Below are 23,820 nucleotides of genomic sequence, written 5' to 3' on the forward strand. Positions count from 1 at the left end.
TGTTGCACCAAACAGGTAGTCAAAAGAGCCAGGAAAGTTCAGGCTGCTGCGCTGAGGAGAAGCCCCTCCCCTGACTATGAGGACAGAGCTTTAGATGTAAAGGATGACCATGCAGAATTTGATGGCAAAAGCACTCGAAGTGGCTACAGTGAGAGAAGCTGGCGTAGTGGTAATGGAGGGCGCAGCCAGAGCTGGGGAAACAGCCTGGATCAGAGCTACAGGGATGAGCAAGACAGGGGACGCAACCGAAGCAGAGGCCGTGACAGGGAATGCAGCTACAGCCGTGACAGAAGCCATGGCAGGAGCATTGACAGGAGCTTGGATCGAGACTATAGAAGGGATCGGAGCCGGGGAAGGAGCATTGACAGGGATGATGGCTATCAACGGGCCTACAGAGGAGATTACAGCCCACACAGCTACAGCCATGGATCTCAAGCTGATCGGTATGGGAAGGAAGCGAGGAGTCGAAGTCGGGACAGGCTGCGTTCCCGAAGTCCTTCACCTGAAATACATCATCAGCATGAATACCTTGGGCCCCAGGATCAGAATGGACCCATCAGTGTTCTCTTAACAAAAGGCAGACATAATGAAGGTAGATATCACAGGGGAGGAGAGGAACCCCACTTATATTGGTGGGGGAGGCAGAGAGGCTGAATATTCTCTGATTTTAGAGGTCGAATGTTGAGTTTCCCAACTGATGGCTTAAGTTGTTCATTCTTGGCTGGTTTGTGGTGATTTTTGCCTTTAGCACCTTGAATTTCACCTGTGAAAAAATAGCTGTTCGCCTACATTGTTTCAGTCTTTTCCAAACACTCTGTCCTTTGGCTTTCCATTCTGTCTGTCCTATTCTTCTGGTTCTGGTGGGAAACATGGATCTGGTCATGCTTCAGATTATACTTGGCAAATGTACAAAAGGGTCAGCTATAAAGGGTGCAGAGTAGGCTATACATTTAATAGTGTGCTTACTTTTTCCCTTTAGTATAATAGTTCCAAGGATTGTTGCTTCTAAATGTTTCAGAATATGAAAAGCCAAGAAAGCTTTATATGAAGAGCCACGAAAGATATAAGATGCAATATGAAGATGTAATATGATGTAATATGATGTTTGTTCTTAGTGAGAACAGAAATAGGAGAATGAGCCTGGGGTTAAACGAGTTTACTAGGTCTACGGTTTTTTTTCTTTTCTCATGGTGTAATGGGATGTGATGCATGTACACTGTCTAGTTTTTGAGAAAGAGCATCCTTACTCGTCTTCTAAAATGCATTGAATTATTTCCTTGATTGCAGAATATGGTCTTCGGCTTGGAAGTCAGATCTTCATAAAAGAAATGACCCGTACTGGCCTGGCAACCAAAGATGGCAATCTTCATGAAGGGGATATAATTCTCAAGGTCAGTTCTGGTTATACTGCTAGGAGTTCAGCAGGCATTTGTTGTACCAGTTGCTCTGGAGGATGTCATGTTATAGTCAAATTCACTGCTAAACTTGAGCACAATATGAATTTGTTTGTTTACTTGCAGTGTTATTGTTGCTTTTTTGTGTCCAGATCAATGGTACAGTGACAGAGAATATGTCTTTAGCTGATGCCCGAAAACTGATTGAAAAGTCACGGGGGAAGCTCCAGCTCGTTGTCCTCAGGGACAGGAAGCAGACACTGCTCAACATTCCTTCATTGAATGACAGTGACTCAGAAATGGATGGTAAGGTTTCATGTAGAATGAAGCTTATAATATTTTGCTGTGGCAGAGTGGTACTAGGTTCTTTTAAAATTAATAAAAATAAAACAATCCTAAGTAATAGCCAATTAAGTACCAAGCCCACTATCTTTAGGTGAAAGAAGAATTTTTTTATTTTTTTTTTTTAATAATTTTTTTTTTTTAATAATTACATGTTGAGCAGGGACAGAGATAGAAGAAGCATTGTTGGTCTGGCAAAATCAATCTTACTTCTCTGAACAAACAAGTCAGTTGCTTTAATAAAGGACTTCGGCGTTAAAAATGATTTGATGGGACTTGTCTGTCCTTTTAAGGGCTTTAACATTTTGTTACAGCATTCAGTAGGAGGGCAAAAATGTCAGGATGATGAAATTAAGTTCCCCTGGACAACTGGGCATACTGTTTCCAGTATCTATTCTGTACAAGGAACTCTCACAGTGTATGACCTGTATCTCTCTACAACACCTTGCTTTGAGAAGGGCTCAGGGTGTTGGGGAAGCAGAATGTTACATTATTTAATGAAAGATATTTGCTTCTCTAATGTCAGAATATTGGCTACTAACTTTTTGTCAGTTTAACTGTGAAGTCAGAGGTATGGTTCAAGTCTCAGAGCTCCTCTATCTCTTTTGTCACTGAAAAGCAACAATGTGAAGACTGTTAATGTGCAGATATTCTTCTGTTTGGGAACCACCATGAAACCTCAAATAAAAAAAGGCTGCTAACACTAGTAATGAGTCTACGGTATGCTCAAAGTGGTTGAAATATTTTTGAGGTGCTGGGAGACTGGAAGCACTAAAAGTCATATGGCACTTTTTTTAACCCAAGTCAAATGCAACTCAGAACAGGGGCAGACTTAAAGGTTCAGCGTAACTTACATGTGAAATTTTTGTAAAGAAATCTGGTGATCAGACATGAAGATAGTTTAAATAAATCCTGTATTTCTTGATTTGCTGCTCTCTTCTCAGACATTTCTGAAATAGAGTCAAACAGATCATGCTCCCCTCAAGATGAGAGATTACATCATTCTGATATAGATTCACATTCATCTAATGAAAAGCTGAAAGAGAAACCAAGGTAAGAAGTGGTATTTTCTAGTCCATTTTTGTAATGGCTGCCAAGTACATTCTTAAAATACTGATTTCACTACATTTCTGTTTCTTTCTTTTAGTGCAAAAGATGATCCATCTGTTAGGATGTCCAGAATGGGTGCAATGCCTACACCATTCAAATCAATTGGTGACAGTGCTATTCCTGCAGCTGCAGTTGCAGACACAAACAAAGAAACAAAGCACCAAGATGATCCAGCAGGTCAGAGTTTGAATTTTTTGGTTCCTCTTCTTTTCCTCTGGCCACAAAATATCTACCCTCCCAATCATGTTGCCGTATCTAGTTGCTTATTATCACCTTGTAAAGACAGTACTCTCCTAAAGCATCTACTGTAGCCTGTTGCCCTAAGCAGCTGTATAAAGCTATTCCTGAAAGCTGTCCTAGCTTGTCTGAAAGAGTTCTGTATCCTTCCCTTGGACTTTTTGTCATTTTTCAAGAATAAAAAAAAAAGGCAACTAAATCAGTTCTAGTCTTCTAGTCAGAAAGATGCTTGACATTTAAACTTTAGCGTGTAGGGTTTTGATCGCTATTTGATAGCTTAATGTTGCTACCATTTATTCTTTTTTAAATAATTCAGTAATTGCCTTCTTTATATACAGTGTCTCAAGCAAAAGCAGCTACAAGAACAATTCTTAAACCCAGCCCTGAAGATGAAGCAATATACGGGTAAGGTGGCACTTGTCACGTTCTTTTGCACTCAGTGTTTTTCCAGTAACTTTAACCTGGGTTTTGGTTGCACGGGGTTCACTTTCTTTTTGCCCGTTTTGAATGGAGCTTCCTTTATAACTTAATGCCAAGAAAAAATGACACTTCTAACTGTGAATTAAACTTAGTTTTAGAATTACCTGCCTGGAAGGTGTATAACACCATATGCTTCTGGGTTTGCATGGGAATATACACAGTGGTATATTTCTATATTTTCTTCTGCTCTGTTTTGCACTTTGAGATATTATTTGAGGTACTGTGCCCATTCTGGGGCTTCCCAGGACAAGAAAGATATTCATACATTGAAGCAAGTCTAAGATTTGGTGGCTGCAGCATATGACCTATGAGAAAAGATGAAGAAAACTTGAATTGTTAAGCCAGGAGAAGATAGGACCTTAAGGGATATCTTAGTGCTCTCTGCAACAACCTAATGGGTAGTGGGTGTAGAGAAAACAGAGCCATACACTTCTCAGAGGGGTACAGTGGCAGGACAAATGAAGGGCACAGGCTGGAACATCAGAAATTCTGACTTTATGTAAAGAAGAAAACTTTTAAAGAAGTGTGGTGAGCCACTGAAACAACTTTCCTGTGTGTGTTGCAGTATCTCCACCACCAGAGGTACTCCAAATGTTGCTGGTCAAGGTGTGAAACGCCCTGCACTGAGCAGGGACATTCTAACCTGTGCATTTCTATGGAACTGTGTTTTACACCTCTTCTGTTGTTTTACATGTATGCAAAAGACAGCTCTCCCCTTCACTGCAATACTAAGATATAAAGAGAATGTCCTCTAATTTGTAAACAAGCTTTTTGTAAGACAAAGCCAAACATGTGGTTTCTTTACAGGCTGGAAACTTCTATGCAGAAGTTTGTGTCTTTTCTTCAAATCCAAGCCTGTGCGATTAATGTTGCTCTGCTAGTCTGTACTGCTTAGAAATTAACAAAATATTGCTTCCAAAGTTTATTTTTGTGGGTATTTTTGATTATTTATATTAATGGTCAAATGGAACCTGGTAGTATTGATTCTTTAACAATTAAGACACTAAAGTTTGGAAACTATTAATAGAAAAACAACTTACATGTTTTCTTTTGAGAGTTTCCAAGTACAGAACTGAAGGGAGCCTTGAGACTTCAAGGAGAAGCCTGATGATGTTTTGAAGTATTGGAGTATTTTATTTTTTGAAGCTTGGAGTATTTTATTTTCTCAAATGGAGTCTCTTTACAGATCTTTGCTATGTTGGGCCCTGCATATGTTGTCCATAATGTGCAAATTAATCGAGTGATTATTTTGCTGAAGAGGAATTTATAATACAAGCTTAGGGTATTACTGAGAAAGGCTGACAGATAATTACTGTCCTCTGTTTTGGAAGGTCACTCAGGCATACAGCTTTCTGAACAGCTAAAAACACACTGATTGTTAACATACCAGTAAAGTATACTTGGAAATACTTATTATGAGAAAATTTGAAGAAATCTGTCTTTCAAACATCTTAAGCTGCAAAGAAAATAGGTGAAAATTTTATTCATATATCAGTTCTCAGTTGTGCAGAGGAAAAAACCAATGAATATGATTATTTACAACTCTGTCTGTTTTCACAAAACAACCAGATGCTCATCAGAGAGAGGATCTCAGATAGGCAGGGAACTATTCTGGGGCTTCAAGAACAGGGAATTGTTTTCCTGCCCTCTCAGGTCTCTTTATGCCACTTAGTCACCCTTCCTAGTTCAGTTTCCACACTTAAAATGCAAATTCTCTGCTTCCTTCCCTCACTGCAGTTACCTGGGTAAATATGGACTATATGGTGGAAGAAAGGAGCTGAGATGATTATGATATCATTTTGTTGATAGGTTTGCAGTTATTTTCTCTTTACAACCTGATATTTTCATATGCCTAACATCTGACCTGACTTCCTTTTTTCTGCCTGTAAATCTTAGTCCAAATACAAAAATGGTGAGATTCAAGAAAGGGGACAGTGTGGGTCTACGACTGGCTGGAGGAAACGACGTAGGGATATTTATTGCTGGAATTCAAGAAGGAACCTCTGCTGATCAGGAGGGTCTGCAGGAAGGAGATCAGATTCTTAAGGTATAAATACTCTGAAATGCAAATCAGTTTTTTTGTGGCTTTTGTTTTGTTTCCTTCTTAGTGAAAGTAGGAAAGAAATTGTGATTTAGGAAATCCAGTTGTTATTTTGGAAGCATGTGTATGGTGGAGGGATTTTACTGAAATGAGTTTTTGTAGGAGAGTTGTATATCAAGCTTCAGTTTAAAATTCTAGGGAAGGGATATGTAGGAGAAATATTGATCAAGAAAGATGCCCTAAGATGGGAAAATTTATTTTCTGTAAAATATTTCTTTCTAGTGTTGGTGGGGTAATAAATGAGGCCAGCATATTTTTTCTTTTCTTTCTTTCTTTCTTTCTTCATGTTCCTTGAGTAACTGATTTTTTTTCTTTTTCCCAGTTTCAGTTTTTCACCATATTAACTATGTCATTTTGTCCTCTTACATTCTCCTTCTTTTTCTGAAAATTTGAATAGATGTCAAATGTAATAGGCAAAAGCCTTTATTTTCAAGGCATTTTGGAGCTTGTTAGAAGTATCTAGCAAGTAACAAGACTCTAGCAGTGTACATCCAGGACCTTGTTATTTCAGAAAGATTACTGTTAATAGCTAAAGGAATTTAGGATTAAATTTTTTTTAGATGGAAAAAAATTCTTTGGCTTTTACTTGCATTGTTGATTTTTCAGGTGTTGATTTTGATTTTTTAAAAATTTTTTTTGGCATGTAGGTAAACACTCAAGACTTCAGAGGCATTGTGCGGGAAGATGCTGTTTTGTATCTCTTAGAAATTCCCAAAGGTGAAACGGTAACAATTTTGGCTCAAAGCAAATACGAAGGTAGGTGTTTTGAACTAAATGTGTACATATCAAAGAAGAACTTTTAAGCTCTGTTTTGTCAGTGCAATCACAGATAACCTCTCGTGCTTATTCTTGATATCACTTTAGTTACCCTTCTCTTGAGTAGTTTGGAAGAGAGCTGTATTCCATATCACAAGGGTCACCATGATGTGCACGTGCCATGTTTTTCAGAGCAGTTTTCCATCTCTTTCATTATTAGCACACACCATCTCCTCTTAATTCTGAAGAGTGGCTCTGTACTGCAGCTGCCCCAAGATGTGCTGTTAGGATTCCTTTTCTGCTGTGCCTTGGCAGTGTGAAGGCAGATGGCAGCAGCTGGACAGTTTGATTGATAAACAGCCCAGCAGACAGCAAAGCCATTTGCTTTCCTGTTGGTGACACAGCTGCTCTCATACTGAAGTACCAGAGCTCACTATGGCTTTGGGAAGGCACAGGTACCTCCTTCCCTCAGAGCTGGAAGGGCTGTACATGTCCAGACGTAGAACTCTTAATAATAATAGTGCATTTAGGGCAATAGCTGTGAAGGCAGTTGTTTGGGGTTTTTTTTTTCATCTTTTTGAAAGAAGAGGAAGAATTTCAAAACTGTACTCTGGAATGACAGCCTGATCTTGCAAGTGTAAAAAGAATACAAACTAAAGGGATGTTCTTTTTTTAGTTTACAGAGACATCATGGCCTGTGGCAGAGGAGATTCGTTCTTCATCAGAAGCCATTTTGAATGTGAAAAAGAGTCACCACAGAGCTTAGCATTCACCAGGGGGGAGATCTTTAGAGTAGTTGATACACTGTATGATGGCAAACTGGGAAACTGGCTGGCTGTGAGAATTGGAAATGAATTGGAAAAGGGCCTTATTCCAAACAAGAGCAGGTAAGGTGACATCCTTTCTTCCTACCCATTGTTAGATGTATCTTTTTTTTCCAAATAATTTTTGCTTCCTATGTCATATCTTTCTTCCTGCGCTTTTTTTTGCCCCCCTTACAAGAAATAATAAGTTGTTTCACACTTGTACTTGTAAACCTGTAGATTTTAGAACCATAGCATTATGTGGGAGGATAAGAGAGGATGGTGTTACCTACATACTAGATGAGTTATTTGCAACACAGACCTGGAGCTCCTATGTCAGTGATCAGCCAGGTTTTAACCATTACCTGCTTCAGTTCCTCTTCTAGAACATGGGAGTGGAGAGTCCTATTTTTTGCTTTTTCTGCCTTTTTTCAACCTTGTCTTCTCCCTGCCTCCCCTCTCTCTCCCTGCATCCATCCCCATCCCCAACAACATCAAATCAAACCAAATAAAAAAAAATCTTTAAAAAAAAAAACAAAAAACCCTTAAATCTTAGGAAGCTCATGACTCTGATTAAACTTCAGTATCTGAATTTCTTTTGTTTATCTTTACAGAAAATGTTTCAAGAATTTATGCCAAGTCTTTCTTGGTAGCTGTGGTCCTAATTTTTATATGAAATACTGACGGAACCATAGCAGTGTTTTATGCTTAAATATGCTTTCATGGTTAAAGAGTCATGTGAGGTAATAATCAGTGTTAAAATTAATCAGAAAAAAATAGGGCATTTTTATACAGTAGCTTTTAACTTCTTGAGTGTGGTAGTGATTGTGAGATGAAGGAAAACAGCTCACAATTGCATTGTATGGAGCTCTCTGAAATACATTTTTTACGTGATTCCCCTGTCCCTGTCCCTTTCCCCTGTCCTCTTAGTTAATTGATCTGACCAAACCAACCTCTGTTTCTCTGCTGTGGTTACAAGGCCTAGTGGAGAAGAGAATAATGACAGTAATTTCTTAAGACTTCAGTTCTGACTTGTAGTCTTTCGCCACCTCTTTGCGGTTGCATTCCTTTTTGCTTGCGTGAGTAACCATCTTAAGACCCGAGGACTCATTCCTGGCTAGCAATTTTGTAGCTGTGGCAAGTCAAAGCATCCCTCTGACAATGTGTTTGCTCCAAGGCAAAAGGATCTTCTCTACTTTTCCTCATCTCGTTGCTGTCTATCTGGCAAATTATCTGTAAATTCAAAATGCATTGTTCTTCAGTCAAAGTGCCTTTACCTTCTTTGACTAATTCTGCACAAATTAATTCTCTGCTTTCTCTGTCAGAGCTGACCAGATGGCCAGTGTTCAAAATGCCCAGAAAGATGGCTCGAGTGATAGGGCAGACTTCTGGAGAACACGTGGCCAGCGATCTGGAGTGAAGAAGAATCTGAGAAAGAGTCGTGAGGATCTGACAGCTATTGTATCTGTGAGCACAAAATTCCCAGCTTATGAGAGAGTTCAGCTGCGTGAGGGTGAGTGACACTGCTGTGAGCCAGCTGCCCTCTCACTAATGACTGCCTCAGCATCTGGATGTTTGGTCAGCTAAGTAATTTCAAACAGCCTGGGTTCAATGCTAAATTTGTGCAGGAGGAAAGAACGAATATTTTCATCAGAATGCAGTTTCTGGATGCTGTTAACTATTCTAGGAAAAAAACAGTTTTGTGTTTTCAAACTGCTGCTTTTTTCCTTTGCCTCCAAGTTGCGTGTGACGATTTCAAGGCTTAAAATGAAAAAATGAAGAAACAGGCTTTTTGTGTTTTCTCAGCTTCCCCTTGGCTGGCTCTGAACAATCCATATGCCTGAGATCAATCACAGTCTAACTGGCTCATAAATGCTAGTTTAACATTACCTTGAGAGCAAATAAAACCCAAGTATTTTCAGCGTTGTCCAAATATAATCAAGTTTGACGTCCATCTCTGTAACTTTAAACTAACTATATAACTAGTTATGTTGAGCAAGTCAAGATAATTTTCTAGGTATTCACACATGACAGCGCTGTGGATCAAAAGAGAAGAAAAAAACATAAGTACTTTTAAAAGAGCTCCCAGATGCCAAGATGAAGACTGAGCAATAGAATGGCATTCACCCGTTAACTTACAGACTGTGTTTGCTCTTGTTTTAACATAAGCAGAACAGAATTTTGTATTTCTTTTCTTCTTAAAGCTGCTCTACAGAAATTTCAGCATTTGTATCTTTATTCACATAAAGCTCACTAAGTCAAGGTACCTGTTATTTTGCTGCACGGAAAGACTATTGAAGATCTGCTGTATATTTTCAGAATGCAGAATCTTCTCAGTACGATAGAGTTGTCCTCATTACAAAGTGTAAAGAAGCTTTTATTTTTTACCTGTTTTGCTTTCTGTCCTGATAAAAAGCTTTCTGTATGAGTTATACTGTTGTACAAACTTCTGAAGAATATTTTGAATTTTTTTTTAATATCTTCAACCTACTCATAACTTTGCAAAGTAAGTGAGGATCCTGTTTGTGCTACTTTGTATATATATAAAACTAGTCCTGTCAGACTTACCTTTTCTCTGAATATTTTTATTTCAGCTGGCTTTAAGAGACCTGTGGTGATATTTGGCCCTATTGCTGACATTGCTATGGAGAAGCTGTCCAGTGATTTGCCTCACCTGTACCAGACAGCAAGTAAGTCATCCTACTAACCTCCTTATCACCCTTAGCTGAGAGAATGAGTTAAGTTAATAATAACAGCTTCCCAGACACTCCAGATAAGATAAAATGTTGTCTTTGCAGAGACAGAACCCAGAGACGCCGGTTCAGAGAAGTCAACCGGGGTGGTGCGCTTGAACACCGTGAGGCAAATCATTGAGCAGGTGGAGTATTTGTACAAATTACTGACAATCAAAGTCATTTGAGTTGTTTGTTCCTTTAACTTGCAGGGTCCTCAAATCTTCACTGAGCCTCTGTCTGCAATAAGCAGACTTCGCCTAATGATGGGCCTGTCCTGAGATTGTTCAGACACAATTTTTGTAATTTTGTATCACTGTCTTCCAAATGAGAGAGTGAACCTTATCCGTGGAAATTAAGTTTTTCTTCCTTAGTCCATTCTAAATTTGAACAGTGATGCATTCGTGTTTTACTGTTTGCTTTCTGAATTTGCTGTGCAGACTTTACTTGCTCTTACTGTCATGAGAAACTTAACATTTTAGGATGTTTCAGAACTGAACTGCTATTGAACTGAAGGAGCAAAGGCTATGGTAGCTAAGTGGCTTCTACTGAGATTGCATTGACTTTTTTCTATAATACTGTTTAGAGTATTATAGAGGGTTAGAGGTCAGGTTTAGAGTATAGAGGTTTAGAGGTCAGGTAAAGCAGTACCAATTAAGTAGCCTAAAACCTATGGGCAAATAACTTTGCAAATAGCTGCCCTGAGCCTTATAAAACTGCTGCCAGAGGGGAGCAGAAGGCCACACAGAAGTCTGTTTAAAGCTCATGCCCCACTGAAGCACATGTTTGAAAATCCCATTCAACTTTGCAGCAGAAGTAGCTAAGAAGGAATATATTAAATCCAAAAAGTAAGATCTGCCTTGCCTCACAGATAGACCTATAATATTTGTGGCAGTGAAAGCTGTGATAGGACCAGTTAAAGAAAAAAGCTATTTAACTTTCAACACCTATTTTGTAATAAGTGCTTTTTACATAACATGAAACTTAACACATAATAACAAGATCATTCAGGCAAAAGCTGTTCAGAAAGATAGAGCTGAAAATGTTTCCCTGCTCTCACTGCTGAATGTAATAAAACTGTGGGAGAAAGTCCAACAAGTTATGGTCTTATTTTCACAAAAATACTCTGATTTTGCTAGGAGTCTGTGTGCCAACCTCCTCCTCTTGTTCCTCACAAGCATTTGTCATTAACAGGATAAACATGCTCTGTTGGATGTCACTCCTAAAGCAGTGGACCTGCTAAACTACACCCAGTGGTTTCCAATTGTGGTCTTCTTTAACCCAGACAGTAAACAGGGTGTGAAAACCATGAGACAAAGGCTGTGTTCCTCATCTAACAAGAGCTCAAGAAAACTCTATGAGCAAGCAAACAAACTGAAGAAAACTTGTTCCCACCTCTTTACAGGTAAGGAAGAACATGTCTAACCTACTTACCAAGGGAGTGCATAACAAAACAAAAGTGTTAGATAGCAAAGACTGGGATCACATAGCATTTGCTGTGTATGTATATGTTTTCCTTTTATTTTACAGCCACCATCAATTTGAATTCAGCCAATGATAGCTGGTATGGTAGTCTGAAAGATACAATTCAGCAACAGCAAGGAGAAGCAGTATGGGTATCAGAAGGAAAGGTAAGCAGTCAGTCCATACAGATGTCTCCAGGTATGTCTTGCCAGTAAAGATGGTTCAAAATTTTGTTTGCCAATCTTGCATTGGTTATCAAAGTGGTCATTTGATGTCTATCTTTGTAACAAAAAAGTAATTAATTATTGTTCTTTCTGTTATACTTGGAGCTTTCATCACTAATTCTGCAGTTAGGGGAGAATGTTGCAGAGGGGTAAACTTTTACAGGATTTTCCTTTACGGTTCTACGTTAGTGTCTTTACGTAACACAAAGTCATTCCTAAGGAGTTTCTTGTCATGATGTTGAGACCAAATTAGACTCTAATTCTTATATATTTAATATTTGTTCCTTAATTCTTACTGACTTTTCTCCAGCTGGACAGCATGGAAGATGATGCAGATGACCGTATGTCTTACCTGACTGCGATGGGTGCTGACTATTTGAGTTGTGACAGTCGGCTGATCAGTGACCTGGAGGACACAGATGGAGAGGGAGGTGCATACACTGACAATGAGCTTGATGAGACCATGGACGAACCAAGGATTTCATCTGTTAGCAGGTCCTCTGAACCTGTGCATCAGGAGGAGGTGAGATGACTGGGTTTTCAGCAAGACTGCTTTGGACTTTCTGAAAGCCCTCAAAAATGACAAGTTTTAAACTGCTGCTTTATCTTACTTCAGATAGAGTTTTAGATCTGCATTGTGCAGTGCAAAAATAATAATAGCTCTCCTTTTCTGCTTAACTCTGGAGGTTTTTTAGTGAGTTCTCATCACCTTGAACTTTGAAATTACATCTGCAGTGACTGTGGTCAGGTTGTTGACAGCTTCCTAGTTACTGTTAATAAAATAGTAAGTTACAGAGAGAGAGAAAAAAAAAATTACTGGATACTGCAATGATTTTATACCTTATTTTCTTTCAGAGTTTAAAAAAAATTATTCCAGAACAAAGGGGGCTGTTGAGAAAGGTTGGTAGCAGGGAGATTCTTAGAGAACCCAGTCCACCTCCAGCATTCAAGCCCGAACCACCCAAGGTAAACTTGTAGAAAAAAATCTGAATACAAAGCTCCACTTTCTGGAGAACTCTTCAGGGCTCATTAGGAAGAGCAATAAGAATGATCAGAAAACATTTTAAGTGTGGAGAGAAGGCATGACTGAAAGTGTTGAAGGATCAAGCAGAGAGAAAACTTAAAAGATGACTGTTCTTTCAAATATATGTGGTCTCTATATGGAATAATAAATTAGCCTCCTTTTGGTGTCTGCCAAGAAATGGAAAGGCACTTTTTTTAGCTCAGAAAGAAAAAGCCTAATCATCAGGAAATGCTATCTGATAGCACAATTTTGGCCATCAGAAAACCAGAATCTATCAGACCTCTGAAATAAGTCTCCATACTAGAAATTGATGTTAACTATCTATTCAAATCTTGTTCAGGAATAATGCAGTATGAAAAGACTTGGTTTGGACACCAAATTCTAGTTCAGCAGTTCCTGATTTCCCCTGAGCCCAAAGTCCTTTATGGACCTTTATTTATGGAGACAGGTGCCCTCACTGCATATATTTTATATATATGTATGATGCACATATGCATTGTATTTATTTATATATATGTGTGTGTGTGTATTTTTATATATATGTATATATATAAACTGCATATATTCAACATGTGTTCAAGTATGCCATGACAATGGGGTCTGGGCAGATTAGGAAAGGACAATGTTTAAGGAAAATAAGATGGAACCAAAACCAAGCTTGAGTGCTGTGCAGTTCCAAACTCTTGGTGGTGATACTCTAGATTAGATAGCGATGACGAAAAACTTGGGAGATCAGTTTTCTCTGTGCTGTTCTCTAACAAATTGTATTTCTGGTAATCCTTAAAAAATGAGACCCATCTAAATGTGCTGGTCTTCTATAGGTGGATTTGTACTGTATGGATGTACGACCAAAATGTTGCAGCAATTCAAATACCTTTCAAGAGTTACTTCAGATGAAGGTTGATAATATATACATCCTGTTAATACATAGGCAAAATGATTAATTTGAAATTAAAGCCTGACTTTTAAATGAAAATTAGAAAGTTGTCAATGTAAACTTTGTGTGTTTTATACTTACAGGGAAAGCTGCAAAACAAAGAGGATCTTTATGACTTCCCCAAGAACTATGACTCCAAATCAAGTAACATTGCTGTAAGCAGTGAAACTCCAACTGCATCAGCTAAAGCACCACCACCACCAGTGTCTGTGAAGCCTACCTTTGGGCGTCCCATCCTGAGAAACTCTCAGCCAGCAGTTCCACCTGCAGAGGAGGAGGAGGAGGCAAAGTTGGAAGAAGAAGGAAGTGAACAAGAAAATACTCCAAAATCTGTATTGAGGAAAGTCAAAATATTTGAGGAGATGGATCATAAAGCAAGGATGCAAAGAATGCAAGAGCTACAAGAGGCCCAGAATGCCAGGGTATGTAGAGATGCATTCTTCCACTGCTGTGCTTTCCAGCACATAGAACACCCTGCATCCTGAAAATGAAAACTGTGCCCTTGTGTAGTCTTGCTTCTAGAGGGAGAATTTTATAAAACCACACATACACAGGCATACCATTGTGTGGATTTGGATGTAAAAAGACGACAGATCTTAAGGCTCCCTATCGTTACTATAGAAAGGTGTCTTCTAATAATCCTGCTTGTTTTGGCAGTACATTGTTTTCACATGTACTTTGAATCATCACTACTCTATCAAAAGATTCTATAATTGTAGAAATGTAAGATCAGTTATCAATTTGTACTATAATTGTAGAAATGTAAGATCAGTTATCAATTTGTACTTTGTTTCAGATGTAGCTGCAGAATCTACAGTCTTAAGACCTTCTGAGTCTAAGGTTAGGCTGAAAAAGAACATTTATATTCTCCTACTTTCTTTTAAAGCTTGAAATAGCCCAGAAGCATCCAGATATTTATGCTGTCCCTGTCAAAACACAGAAGTCGGAGCAGAACTGGCCCCAGCCTATGAGGTAAGGTGTATCCAGTGTCAAGAATTCTGCCTTGACTCTTCACTTGACCAGTGGTAGAATAACTGATTATACCAGTTTTTAATGCCTAGAAGTAATTCTACCTTGGTATACCACTTTGTTGTGCCTCAAAGACTACTGTAAAGGTGGGGAAAATTTCAGTGAACTCTGTTTGGTTTTCAGTTTTGGTTTGGTTTGTTTTTTTTGTTCATTCATAGTATTTGAGTTACCTAGGAAGAAATACCGTGCTCTTATGTTCTTTTGCTGAAATATTTGCAGAGACTACTACTTGCACCAGTAGTATTTCTCAACAGTTTCTCTGCACTGATGTCCTTTTGATGTTCATTCTTACTGTGCTAGAAACTTGACAGCTGTTAGTCCAGTACTAACTGTAATTATTTTTCAGCTGTTCGCAATGTAAGTAACCAATATCTCTTCTCTTTCCCTGTCTTGCTGTGTTAGCTCCAGACCTCCAGAACCCCAGAAACCTCCTATTAGACCATATCTAGAGAACTGTGGTAGTTACGGCAGCGATGCAGAGGAGGAGGAGGAGTACCGTCGGCAGCTATCAGACCACTCTAAGAAGGGGTATTATGGACAGCCATCCAGATACAGAGACACAGAATTGTAGGCTTGCTAATATGTACATGTATAGTGCTCTTTTGAGGTTTCTTCCTTCACAGCCAAAGTGGATTAATAGTTAGTCCTGAAAAGCTATATTTTTATTTGGGCTGCTGTACGCTACTCTATTTAGACATATCTGTAAGCCGGAACTGGAAGAGTTCATTTTTGGGGATATTACTTTGTTAGCAATTAAGAAAAGAAGTCACTATTGCCTGAGTGCTGTTGCCTGTTTTATAAGGACCAAATCCTGAAAGTTTGTGTTAAATCTTGATGTTTTAATATTTGAAAGTAAAAGCCCTTTTTTCCATTTTATTAATGCTGCCTTTGTTGACTGTTCTGCTGTGTTATGAAAGTATGATCCCAGAGATACACTTCTTAATGCAATAGAACTAAATATGAAAGTGTATCTGAAGAGTTAAAGTGCCTTTAACTGTTTGTTTTGACATCTGATATTTGGTGCAAACTATAACACACTAAAAGGGGATTAACAGTTTTACCTATCTTTTTTTATCAGTTTCAGAGTAACAATTTCCCTTGCATGTTATTTTTCTAAGTTCTTAATGCATATGCAATGTTTCATAAATACTGACTGTACATAATAAAGGTGCAATTGACTGGGTTGTTTGAAAAGACTAGGATGTGCTTAAACAGAGAAAATGATGTAGAAATTCAATCAGGTATTAAAATCTACGGACTGCAAATAATAAAGTATATATTCTAGACAAACTTTGTGAACCTTGTGTATCTTTTTTTTGTTGTTGTTTAAACAGTAACAGTCTTCTAGAGTCTCTTATTGTTATGGGAAACCCTGTTAAGGTTTCTTCCCAGGATTCTGAGAATCAATTCTGAATTTATTGTAATTAAAAAAAAAAAACAAACTGACACAGAACTATGGATTTGCTGCAAGAGTCTTATCCTTTAGATTATCATATTCTGCCTCCACATTCCTGGTTTTAATATTCCACTCTGCTATACTGAATGAAAATACTTGAAAGGGTCATGATTAAATTCATTTTTGCTCATGTGATATGTTATCTGCTGGCATTCTTTAAATGTTCCTTATTTCTATGTGATTTAATACTTAGATGTTTGTGCCTTCTCATTCCTTACCACAACTATTGCCTGTAGAAGACTGTTCTGACTTTGGAGCTAACTATGAGGAATAGTAGTCAGAAGGAGAAATACAAACTGGAGATGCAGGGATTTTGTTAGATCAGTTTTGTTTTTGTTGGGTTTTATTGCCATGCATCTAGCCACACAATTTTTTTCTAGGAATGTAGCAGCAGCATTTTATCCATGAATTGATAATTTTTGTGGCTTTTAAAAAAATTGTTTAAAAAAAAAAAAAAAAAAAATTAAAGCACACTAATGCTGATCTAAAAGACTGTATTTGAGCTGCTGTGGGCTCCACCAGATCCCAGTAAAGATTTCAAGCCTTTCTGGAGTTTATTTACCAGGCTAATCAAACAGATTAAGAAAGCATAAGTAATCCTAACTCATTCACAGCAGTATATATCCAAAGGCCTCTGCTGCCTCAAAGATACTTTTAAGAAAAACAGAGCCCCACCTACTTTTCAAGACATTGTAATGTTTATATAAATTGGATTTTGTTTTGATAACTGCTCATATTTTGCAGACAACAAAATACTTAAAATGTCTTTGAGCTTCGTACATGACTTTAACAAACTGATAATAAGCACAAACATAGTATCTGTGAAAAAAAAAAGAAAATGTGAAAATAACATCTCTCTGATGTGGCCCAGTTAGAGGGAAACAAAATCGAAATTTGCCCAGTTTCTATTTGACATCTTTGGTATAGCTTGTCAATAGAAAGCTCAAATACCTGGTGCAACTACATGTCCATATGCATTGAACTTTTAATTATGAGCCAGAAATCAGAGGCTAGTTGTGCAGACAGGTTCCTTACACCGTCTGAGGAGATTCTGATGTCAGACACATAACAGCAGGTAGTGTTGGTTTATTTTTTAGGCGCAGAGGCTTGCTATATAATGCTCAAAAAGAAAAAAAACAACTGTACAAAAGAAGGAAGAAGAAATGTTAGTAGGGAATAAACTTTGCCCTGTATTGTTCTTACTTTCACCAAGAGCTTGCACTATTTTCTTACCAGCACTCCTCAGGTCAGGGGCGTGCAGGGGTGGCTGCAAATGGGCTGCACCAGGAAAACTGCAAGGTCTCTCTCCATCTCCCGGCCCTTGTAGCCCTCTGCAATGTTATTTTACAGGCCCTGTGTCATGGAGGTTCACCCAAAGCCCTGGTGCTCTGAGGCAAACCACTCTGAGCCTGGTGGGATCCGAGTCGTGGACATCCCCAGGCAGGGGGATGCTCAGGAGTGAGGCAACCCGTGGGCTCGGGCAGGACCCAGATGGACCTAAGGGGTCTGTGGAGGCCTGAGCAGGGGGTGTCCCACATATCCCCAGCAGGAATTCCTTGCACAACTGAGGAGAAACTCCTCAGTAGAGGGCTGTAGAGGTACAAGAAGGCTGGACTGTAAGACAGAAGTCACCACGGCTGGGAAGGAGAAGGGAAATTGTCTCTGCCCGGGGCTGGATGAGGAGCTGAGCGGGAGCTTTCCACGTCAGGGTTAAAGGGAAGAAAGGGGCGGGTGATACCATAGTGGGCGTGATACCATAGTGGGGGTCTGCCACAGGCTACCTGGCCGGGAAAACGGAGCAGATGAGGCCCTCTATGGGCAGATCAGAGCAGCTTCACGGTCACAAGTCCCGGAATCAAAGGGAATTTCAACCCCACTGGTACCCGCTGGAGGCAGCAAGGCACCAGCAATTGAGGAGGTGCCTGGAATGTAGTGTCAATGATTTCCGTCTCCAAATGGTAAAGGAACCCATGAGAGGTGCTGTGCTGGACCTTGTGCTCACACAGCTGATGGGCAACATGCAACGACCACAAAACGGTGGAATTCAGGATCCTTAGGGCATCAAGGAGGGTGAGCTGCAATCTCACTCCCCTGGATCTCCCCTCTTTAGAGATCTGCTTGATAGGTTAGCATGGGATAAAGCCCTGTAGGGGAGAGGAGTCCAGGAAAGCTGCTCAATATCCAAACGTCACCTCCTCGCAAGCCCAGGAGCAATGTGTCCCAAAAAAGAGGAAGGCAGACAGGGATGCCAGGAGGCCAGCGTGAATGAAGAAGGAGCTCCTGGACACATTTAGATGTAAAATGAGAGTCTACAGAGGATGGATGCAAGAAGAGGCAGCCTAGGAGAAGTGCAAGGAAGTTGTCCAAGCAGCCAGGAATCAGGTTAGGAAAGCTAAAGCCAGGTAGAATAAAATCTGTTCAGGAACAACAAGAAGTGCTTTTACAGGTATGTCAGTGATAAAAGGAAAATGAGTGAAAATGTGGACCCTCTCCAGAAGGAAACAGGAGACAGAATATGGAGAAGGCTGAGTTGCTCAATGACTTGCTTGCCTCAGTATACACTAGTGAGGGTTCCAGCCACACCATCCAAGCTGCAGATGGCAAAGGCAGGGACTGGGAGAAGGAAGATCCACCTACTGTAAAATAACAGGTTTGAGACCACCTGAAGAACCTAGAAATGCACAAGTCCATGAAACCTGATGAGAAACACCTGCAGCTCCTGAAGGAACAGGCAGATGAAGTTGCAAAGCCACTTTCCACCATATTTAATAAGTCATGGCAGCCTCGTAAAGTCCCCACTGATTGGAAAAGGGGAAACACAACCCCTGTTTTCAAATAGGGAAAAATGGAAGACCAGGGAAACCACAGGCCAATCAGTGGTACCTCTGTGCCTGACAAGATTATGGAGCAGGTTGTCCTGAAGTCTCTACCAAGGCACATGGAAAATGAGGAGGTGATTGGTGACAGCCTACACAGATCCACCAAGGACAAAATTTTGCCTAACAAATTTGGTGCCCTTTTATGATAGGGTCACAGTCTTGGTGGACAAGGGAAGAGCAATAGACATCATATACCTGGATTTGTACAAAGTATTTGATACTGTCTCACATGACATCCTGGTCTTGAAATTGAGAAGATATGGGTTTGGTGGTTGGGCCACTCAGTGCATAAGGAATTGGTTGGATAGTCACACCCAGATTGTTGTGGCCGATGACTTGATGTTCAAGTGGAGACCAGTGACAAGTGGCATTCCTCAAGGGCTGGTACTGGGATCAATGCTGTTTAAAATCTTTGAAGGTGACATGGACAGTGGAATGGAGTGCAACATCAGCAGCTCTGCTGACAACATCAAGATACGTGTTGTGGTTGGTGCACTGTAACAGGATATTTTACTCTTTCCTGTTGGATAGACCAACTTCCTTCAGGAGACACAGGGTAGCAGCTTGGTGTAATACTGGAGAGCTCTGAAGGGTTTCCCTTTCTGGATCAATATTTACAGAGTCTCAAGATGATTGACTTTGGTCAGTATTTTACCATGATGGTGGCCATGCTTTGAATTAGGTCATCTCTGGCAACTATCAGAGCGGGTTTGTGATCAGGGCAGGAGAGGTCTCAAGTACTTCTCACAACTTCTGCAGAATTCTAGGTACAGTTAGGGAGTGCCTGATTGCCCCAAATCACTGTAGGCAAAACAAATCCCAAGGCAAACCTTCACTAAGAAAGGAGCTCCTCCTTCATCTTTCCTCACCTATTGCTACTAGAAGGCAATCTGCAGCCAGCTCCTGGTAGAAAAATACTCTCTCCTCCTCCCTAACAACCTTTCCCATGCCAGGTGTGCCAGGGAAGGATACTGGCAAAAGCCAGGGGCAGTTTGTAAAACTGCCTCACTTGTATTCATATCTGCACATATCCTGCCAAGCACCAGATAGGAGGGCACAGAATCAGAAAAGGAAGATACCCCCATGCCAAACCACTGGAGTGGGCAGAAGGAGCACCCACAGTGCCATATGTCCCTTCTGATGCCCTGACCCCCCCTTGCTCAATGAGGCGACTGCTGGAGGCAGCAGCATGGACACTTGCTCCAGCCCTGCCCTTTTCCACCATGTCTGCCTTGTGACACCATCCTCCTCTGGATTCCATCCCAGTAAAGTCAAAAAGGACAGCCTGAAGATTCTTGCACACCTGGACAAGACCAGTCTGGCCATGTCAGGTGCTGAAGGCCAGATAGAGAAGATTTTGGGGCTGTGGGGCAGCTGGGTAGAGTGGGACAAAAGGAGCTCACCTCACTGTCTTGTGAACTTGGCCACTTGAAAATGCCTGTCATTCTGTAGCTAATTCCCTTATCTCTCCCAGCTGTTTTGGCTCAGCAGCCTGTCTTTGTGCTGGCCTCTTCTTACCCCTCCAGCCCAGGCCTGCACCCATGTCATATGGGATAAGGAGGGTATAAGGATAAGGGTAAGTATAAGGATAATTTAATTTCTCTATTGCATTATGAAATAGACCCCTCTGTGTGCCACCCCTCTAGGACCTCTCAAACACTTGTACTGGTATGAAAAATTACCTTGGTTCACTCAAATTGTGGCCGTGGGGAAAAAACCAATTGAATTTGTAAGAATGAAAACAAACAAGCAAAATCCAAACCCAAATCAAATAAAACCCCACTAACTCTGAAAATCTAAAGGACTAAGTCAAATGTAACCATTCTGTGAGGAAGAGTGGACAAGCAATCTGTTAACACAGACAAGAGAATAAAACACTCTACCTTTGTAAAAAAATCTGGAAAAGACTACTTTCTGTTTTTCCCTTTGTAATGTTTTTGACACTCCTGATGGCATCTCCAGTTCTTTATTGAGTGGGAAACATGTAAAAAAAATACAAGAGGAAAGAAAGCTTCTGTATCTTGGAGATGAAATGAAGAAATTTGCTCATTTAAACCAGTAGAAGGACTAAGCTCACATAAGAATACAGTTTGGAAAAAAATACTTGTTTATATTTTATAGAAATAGCTAAAGTGGTATTTAATATTTTTCTTGAGCTAAATAATTTTAAAATTGATCAATGTGTAATATCTAATATGTTGTATTTTTTCAAAAGTGATAAATGTCCATGGTCATTGTGTATCTAATCTAATAATGCACTTTCAGCTAGTTTTTCCAATGTAATTAATATCTGCACTAAGTGGAAAAATTTGGTCCCATGTTATGCATTTTATATCCCTCTCTGATTTTTCTTACTGGTTTTATTTATAGGTGATAGGGGATTTTTTTTTCTCACATTGGCAACACATCTAATCCAAGTTTACTCAAGCAACATCGGGTCATCCAGTGAGTTTGCTCATGTGAATAATTGTTCTTAGATGAATTTATGGGTTTTTAAAGCTCCCAAATATCCATCTGCTGAACACAAAGGAATCCCAAAAATAGTATCATAAATCTGCTCAGAGTGACTACCAGACTGGGAATGAAGCCAACCACATACCAATGGGTACAGCAACAGAACAAAAACACAGAGCTGAGTATCAGAACAAAAAATCAATTTATCCTACCTCTTCATCAAGACAGAATCACCTGCAGAGAATTCTCTTTGCAACGACACATGCTTCCATAGGAGTCTGGGAAGACAAACAATAGTTTAAGACTAGTTTTCATCTTAGTAAAGTCAAAGACAGAACCCAGATTTCCTAGTGTACTGTGGTAGTCCTAGCCTCCCTTATTATATGGCAAGGGAAAACAAATGGCTGAATTTTAGGGTATTTTTTTTGTCTTCTCCGTTCTTCTTCTTTCCATTGAAATGTCAGAATTCAGACCCGACATGAATTCAGCACTGACATTAATTATGGCTCAGCTATTCATCTGGGGGAAAGAAAAGAGTATTTCATTCAAGGACTTAACCTGTTCCTATGTGAATATTTGGATTTGCATGGCTCTTATCATCTTTAAAGTAGATCAAAGCCTCATTTAATTAGCAGTATGTATTGATATATACATGGGTATATTAATGTTTATACACATTTTATATATATATATATATATATATGTATATATATATATATATGCACACACATATGTTTTAAATATATGACTCTTATCCTTTGAGTTTAAGTGGTCAAGAGAAATAAAGGTGGGAAGAATGAAAATACTTTCCCTGAATGAAAATAGGTAGCGAAAGCTAGCAGCATTCAGGAAGCATAAATCATGCTGAGGAGACAGGATTCAGTAGGTCTGCCATCAAGAATGTTACTTTATTTCAATATGCTCTTCCACTGCTCAAATATTAAGAAATTAAGGATATTTCTGTAGATTTTTCTTTAAAATTCTCATTTTGGTTCTATAGCATTTTTGAGGGAAAGAGAATAGATTATCTAATATAACATTCTATGATCCATATGAAATAAAAAGAAAGTGGTAAAAAAAAAAAAAAAAAAAAAAAAAAGACAATGAAGTCATAAGGCAGAAAATGAAAGTGGTAAGTGTCAAAAGCATGCACAAGGGGGAAAACCTTAAAAACCAAAAAGTGATGAAAGAAAACTTCTCCTACAGAATAAAGAAATTTCAAGATGTTGAGGAAACAGGAGCCTATGAATGACCTTCAGAGCATCTCAGCCTGTCTCAGAATTCATACACAGCAAAGGAGGAACACAGGAGCTTATCTTCATCATGAATGCTTTTGGCTTGATACCAACTGGCCTCATACTGTTGTGCACCACCACCACCTCCTGTCTTTGGTGTAATCACCTTCCTCTACAGCAAAGGAAGGTGATTCAGAACAGCCTACAACTTTTGGACAAAATGGGCAACAAGTTTCCTCAGCAATGCCTGAAAGAAAAAATGTTCTTCAGCTTTCCTGAGCAGGTTCTAAACCCCAGACAGAAAGAATCTGTCAAAGTGGCCATTGAAGAGATCTTCCAACACATCTTCTATATCTTTAGCAGAAACCTGACTCTAGCTGCTTGGGATGGGGCAGCTTTAGAACAATTCCAAAATGGACTTTATCAGCAAATTGAGCAATTGGAGGCATGTGTGATCAAGAAGCAGACCCACTCCTTTCGGAGGAAAGATGTCAGCAGGCTGAAACTGAAAAAGTACTTCCAAAAAATAGACTATTTTCTTAGAGACAAGCAACACAACCTTTGCTCCTGGGAGATCAGTCGTGCAGAAATGAGAAAATGTCTTCAAATGATTGATAACGTCATATGGAAGCTTAACAGCTAAGGTACAAAGATTTTCACCAGACATAATTTAGCTTTAAAACTATATACTAGTTTTTCTATGATCTCTTGAGGCAAACCTTCTAGCTAATTTTGATGGCATTTAAATAATTATGTTGCTGAAATTTATATTTTTGAAATTATATTTTCAAAAATATGAAGTTTATCATATTTTTTTGCATATGTGATGCAATACTCAATGTAAGCAAATTTTTCTTTGTTAAGCAAGATGTCTACACTACCTATAAGTTAATGTTTATGGCATCTCAGTGGGGGTTTATTCCAAAGGAAGGTATTATAATGCTGTGACAAATAATGTCATCCTATGGTGTTTTCTGCCGAGAAAATGTGCTACTTTCCATCTCTATTTCACCTGCATGCAGAGAGTTACATGTTTGTGAATGGACTACGCACCCTTCAACTTTGAGGTATTGCTATATTTGTACTGACTGAGTCTGCATCAAAAACAAAGCAGTGTATGGGGTTTTAAAAGGTTCTGGCTTAGGTTGAGACCATCATTTTGT

At 39.3% G+C, this 23,820-nt stretch overlaps 2 protein-coding genes across 6 annotated transcripts in view; both read left to right on the top strand.

Moving 5' to 3' along the window:
* The window catches only part of TJP2 (tight junction protein 2), a 62,947-nt gene extending 47,020 nt beyond the window's left edge, over positions 1–15,927 (top strand). For all 5 annotated transcript variants that reach the window (XM_071731986.1, XM_071731983.1, XM_071731984.1 and 2 more), the window contains 19 exons: positions 16–592; positions 1,288–1,391; positions 1,547–1,700; positions 2,681–2,789; positions 2,884–3,023; positions 3,422–3,488; positions 5,460–5,610; positions 6,312–6,420; positions 7,097–7,307; positions 8,549–8,736; positions 9,818–9,913; positions 10,022–10,101; positions 11,150–11,360; positions 11,486–11,586; positions 11,954–12,166; positions 12,499–12,609; positions 13,688–14,026; positions 14,491–14,576; positions 15,036–15,927. In XM_071731986.1, the coding sequence (XP_071588087.1) occupies positions 16–592; positions 1,288–1,391; positions 1,547–1,700; positions 2,681–2,789; positions 2,884–3,023; positions 3,422–3,488; positions 5,460–5,610; positions 6,312–6,420; positions 7,097–7,307; positions 8,549–8,736; positions 9,818–9,913; positions 10,022–10,101; positions 11,150–11,360; positions 11,486–11,586; positions 11,954–12,166; positions 12,499–12,609; positions 13,688–14,026; positions 14,491–14,576; positions 15,036–15,204 (3,216 nt within the window). In that variant the 3' untranslated portion in view covers positions 15,205–15,927. The remainder of the gene's footprint in view (positions 1–15; positions 593–1,287; positions 1,392–1,546; positions 1,701–2,680; positions 2,790–2,883; positions 3,024–3,421; positions 3,489–5,459; positions 5,611–6,311; positions 6,421–7,096; positions 7,308–8,548; positions 8,737–9,817; positions 9,914–10,021; positions 10,102–11,149; positions 11,361–11,485; positions 11,587–11,953; positions 12,167–12,498; positions 12,610–13,687; positions 14,027–14,490; positions 14,577–15,035) is intronic.
* A 6,201-nt stretch (positions 15,928–22,128) lies between these two features.
* LOC139789962 (interferon alpha-2-like) lies at positions 22,129–23,480 on the top strand. Its single transcript, XM_071731122.1, has one exon. The coding sequence runs from the start codon at positions 22,671–22,673 to the stop codon at positions 23,298–23,300; it is 630 nt and encodes a 209-aa protein (XP_071587223.1). The 5' UTR covers positions 22,129–22,670; the 3' UTR covers positions 23,301–23,480.
* Positions 23,481–23,820: the final 340 nt, after the last annotated feature.

This window comes from Heliangelus exortis, chromosome Z, assembly GCF_036169615.1.
Source record: "Heliangelus exortis chromosome Z, bHelExo1.hap1, whole genome shotgun sequence".
Classification (NCBI taxonomy): Eukaryota; Metazoa; Chordata; class Aves; order Apodiformes; family Trochilidae; genus Heliangelus; species Heliangelus exortis.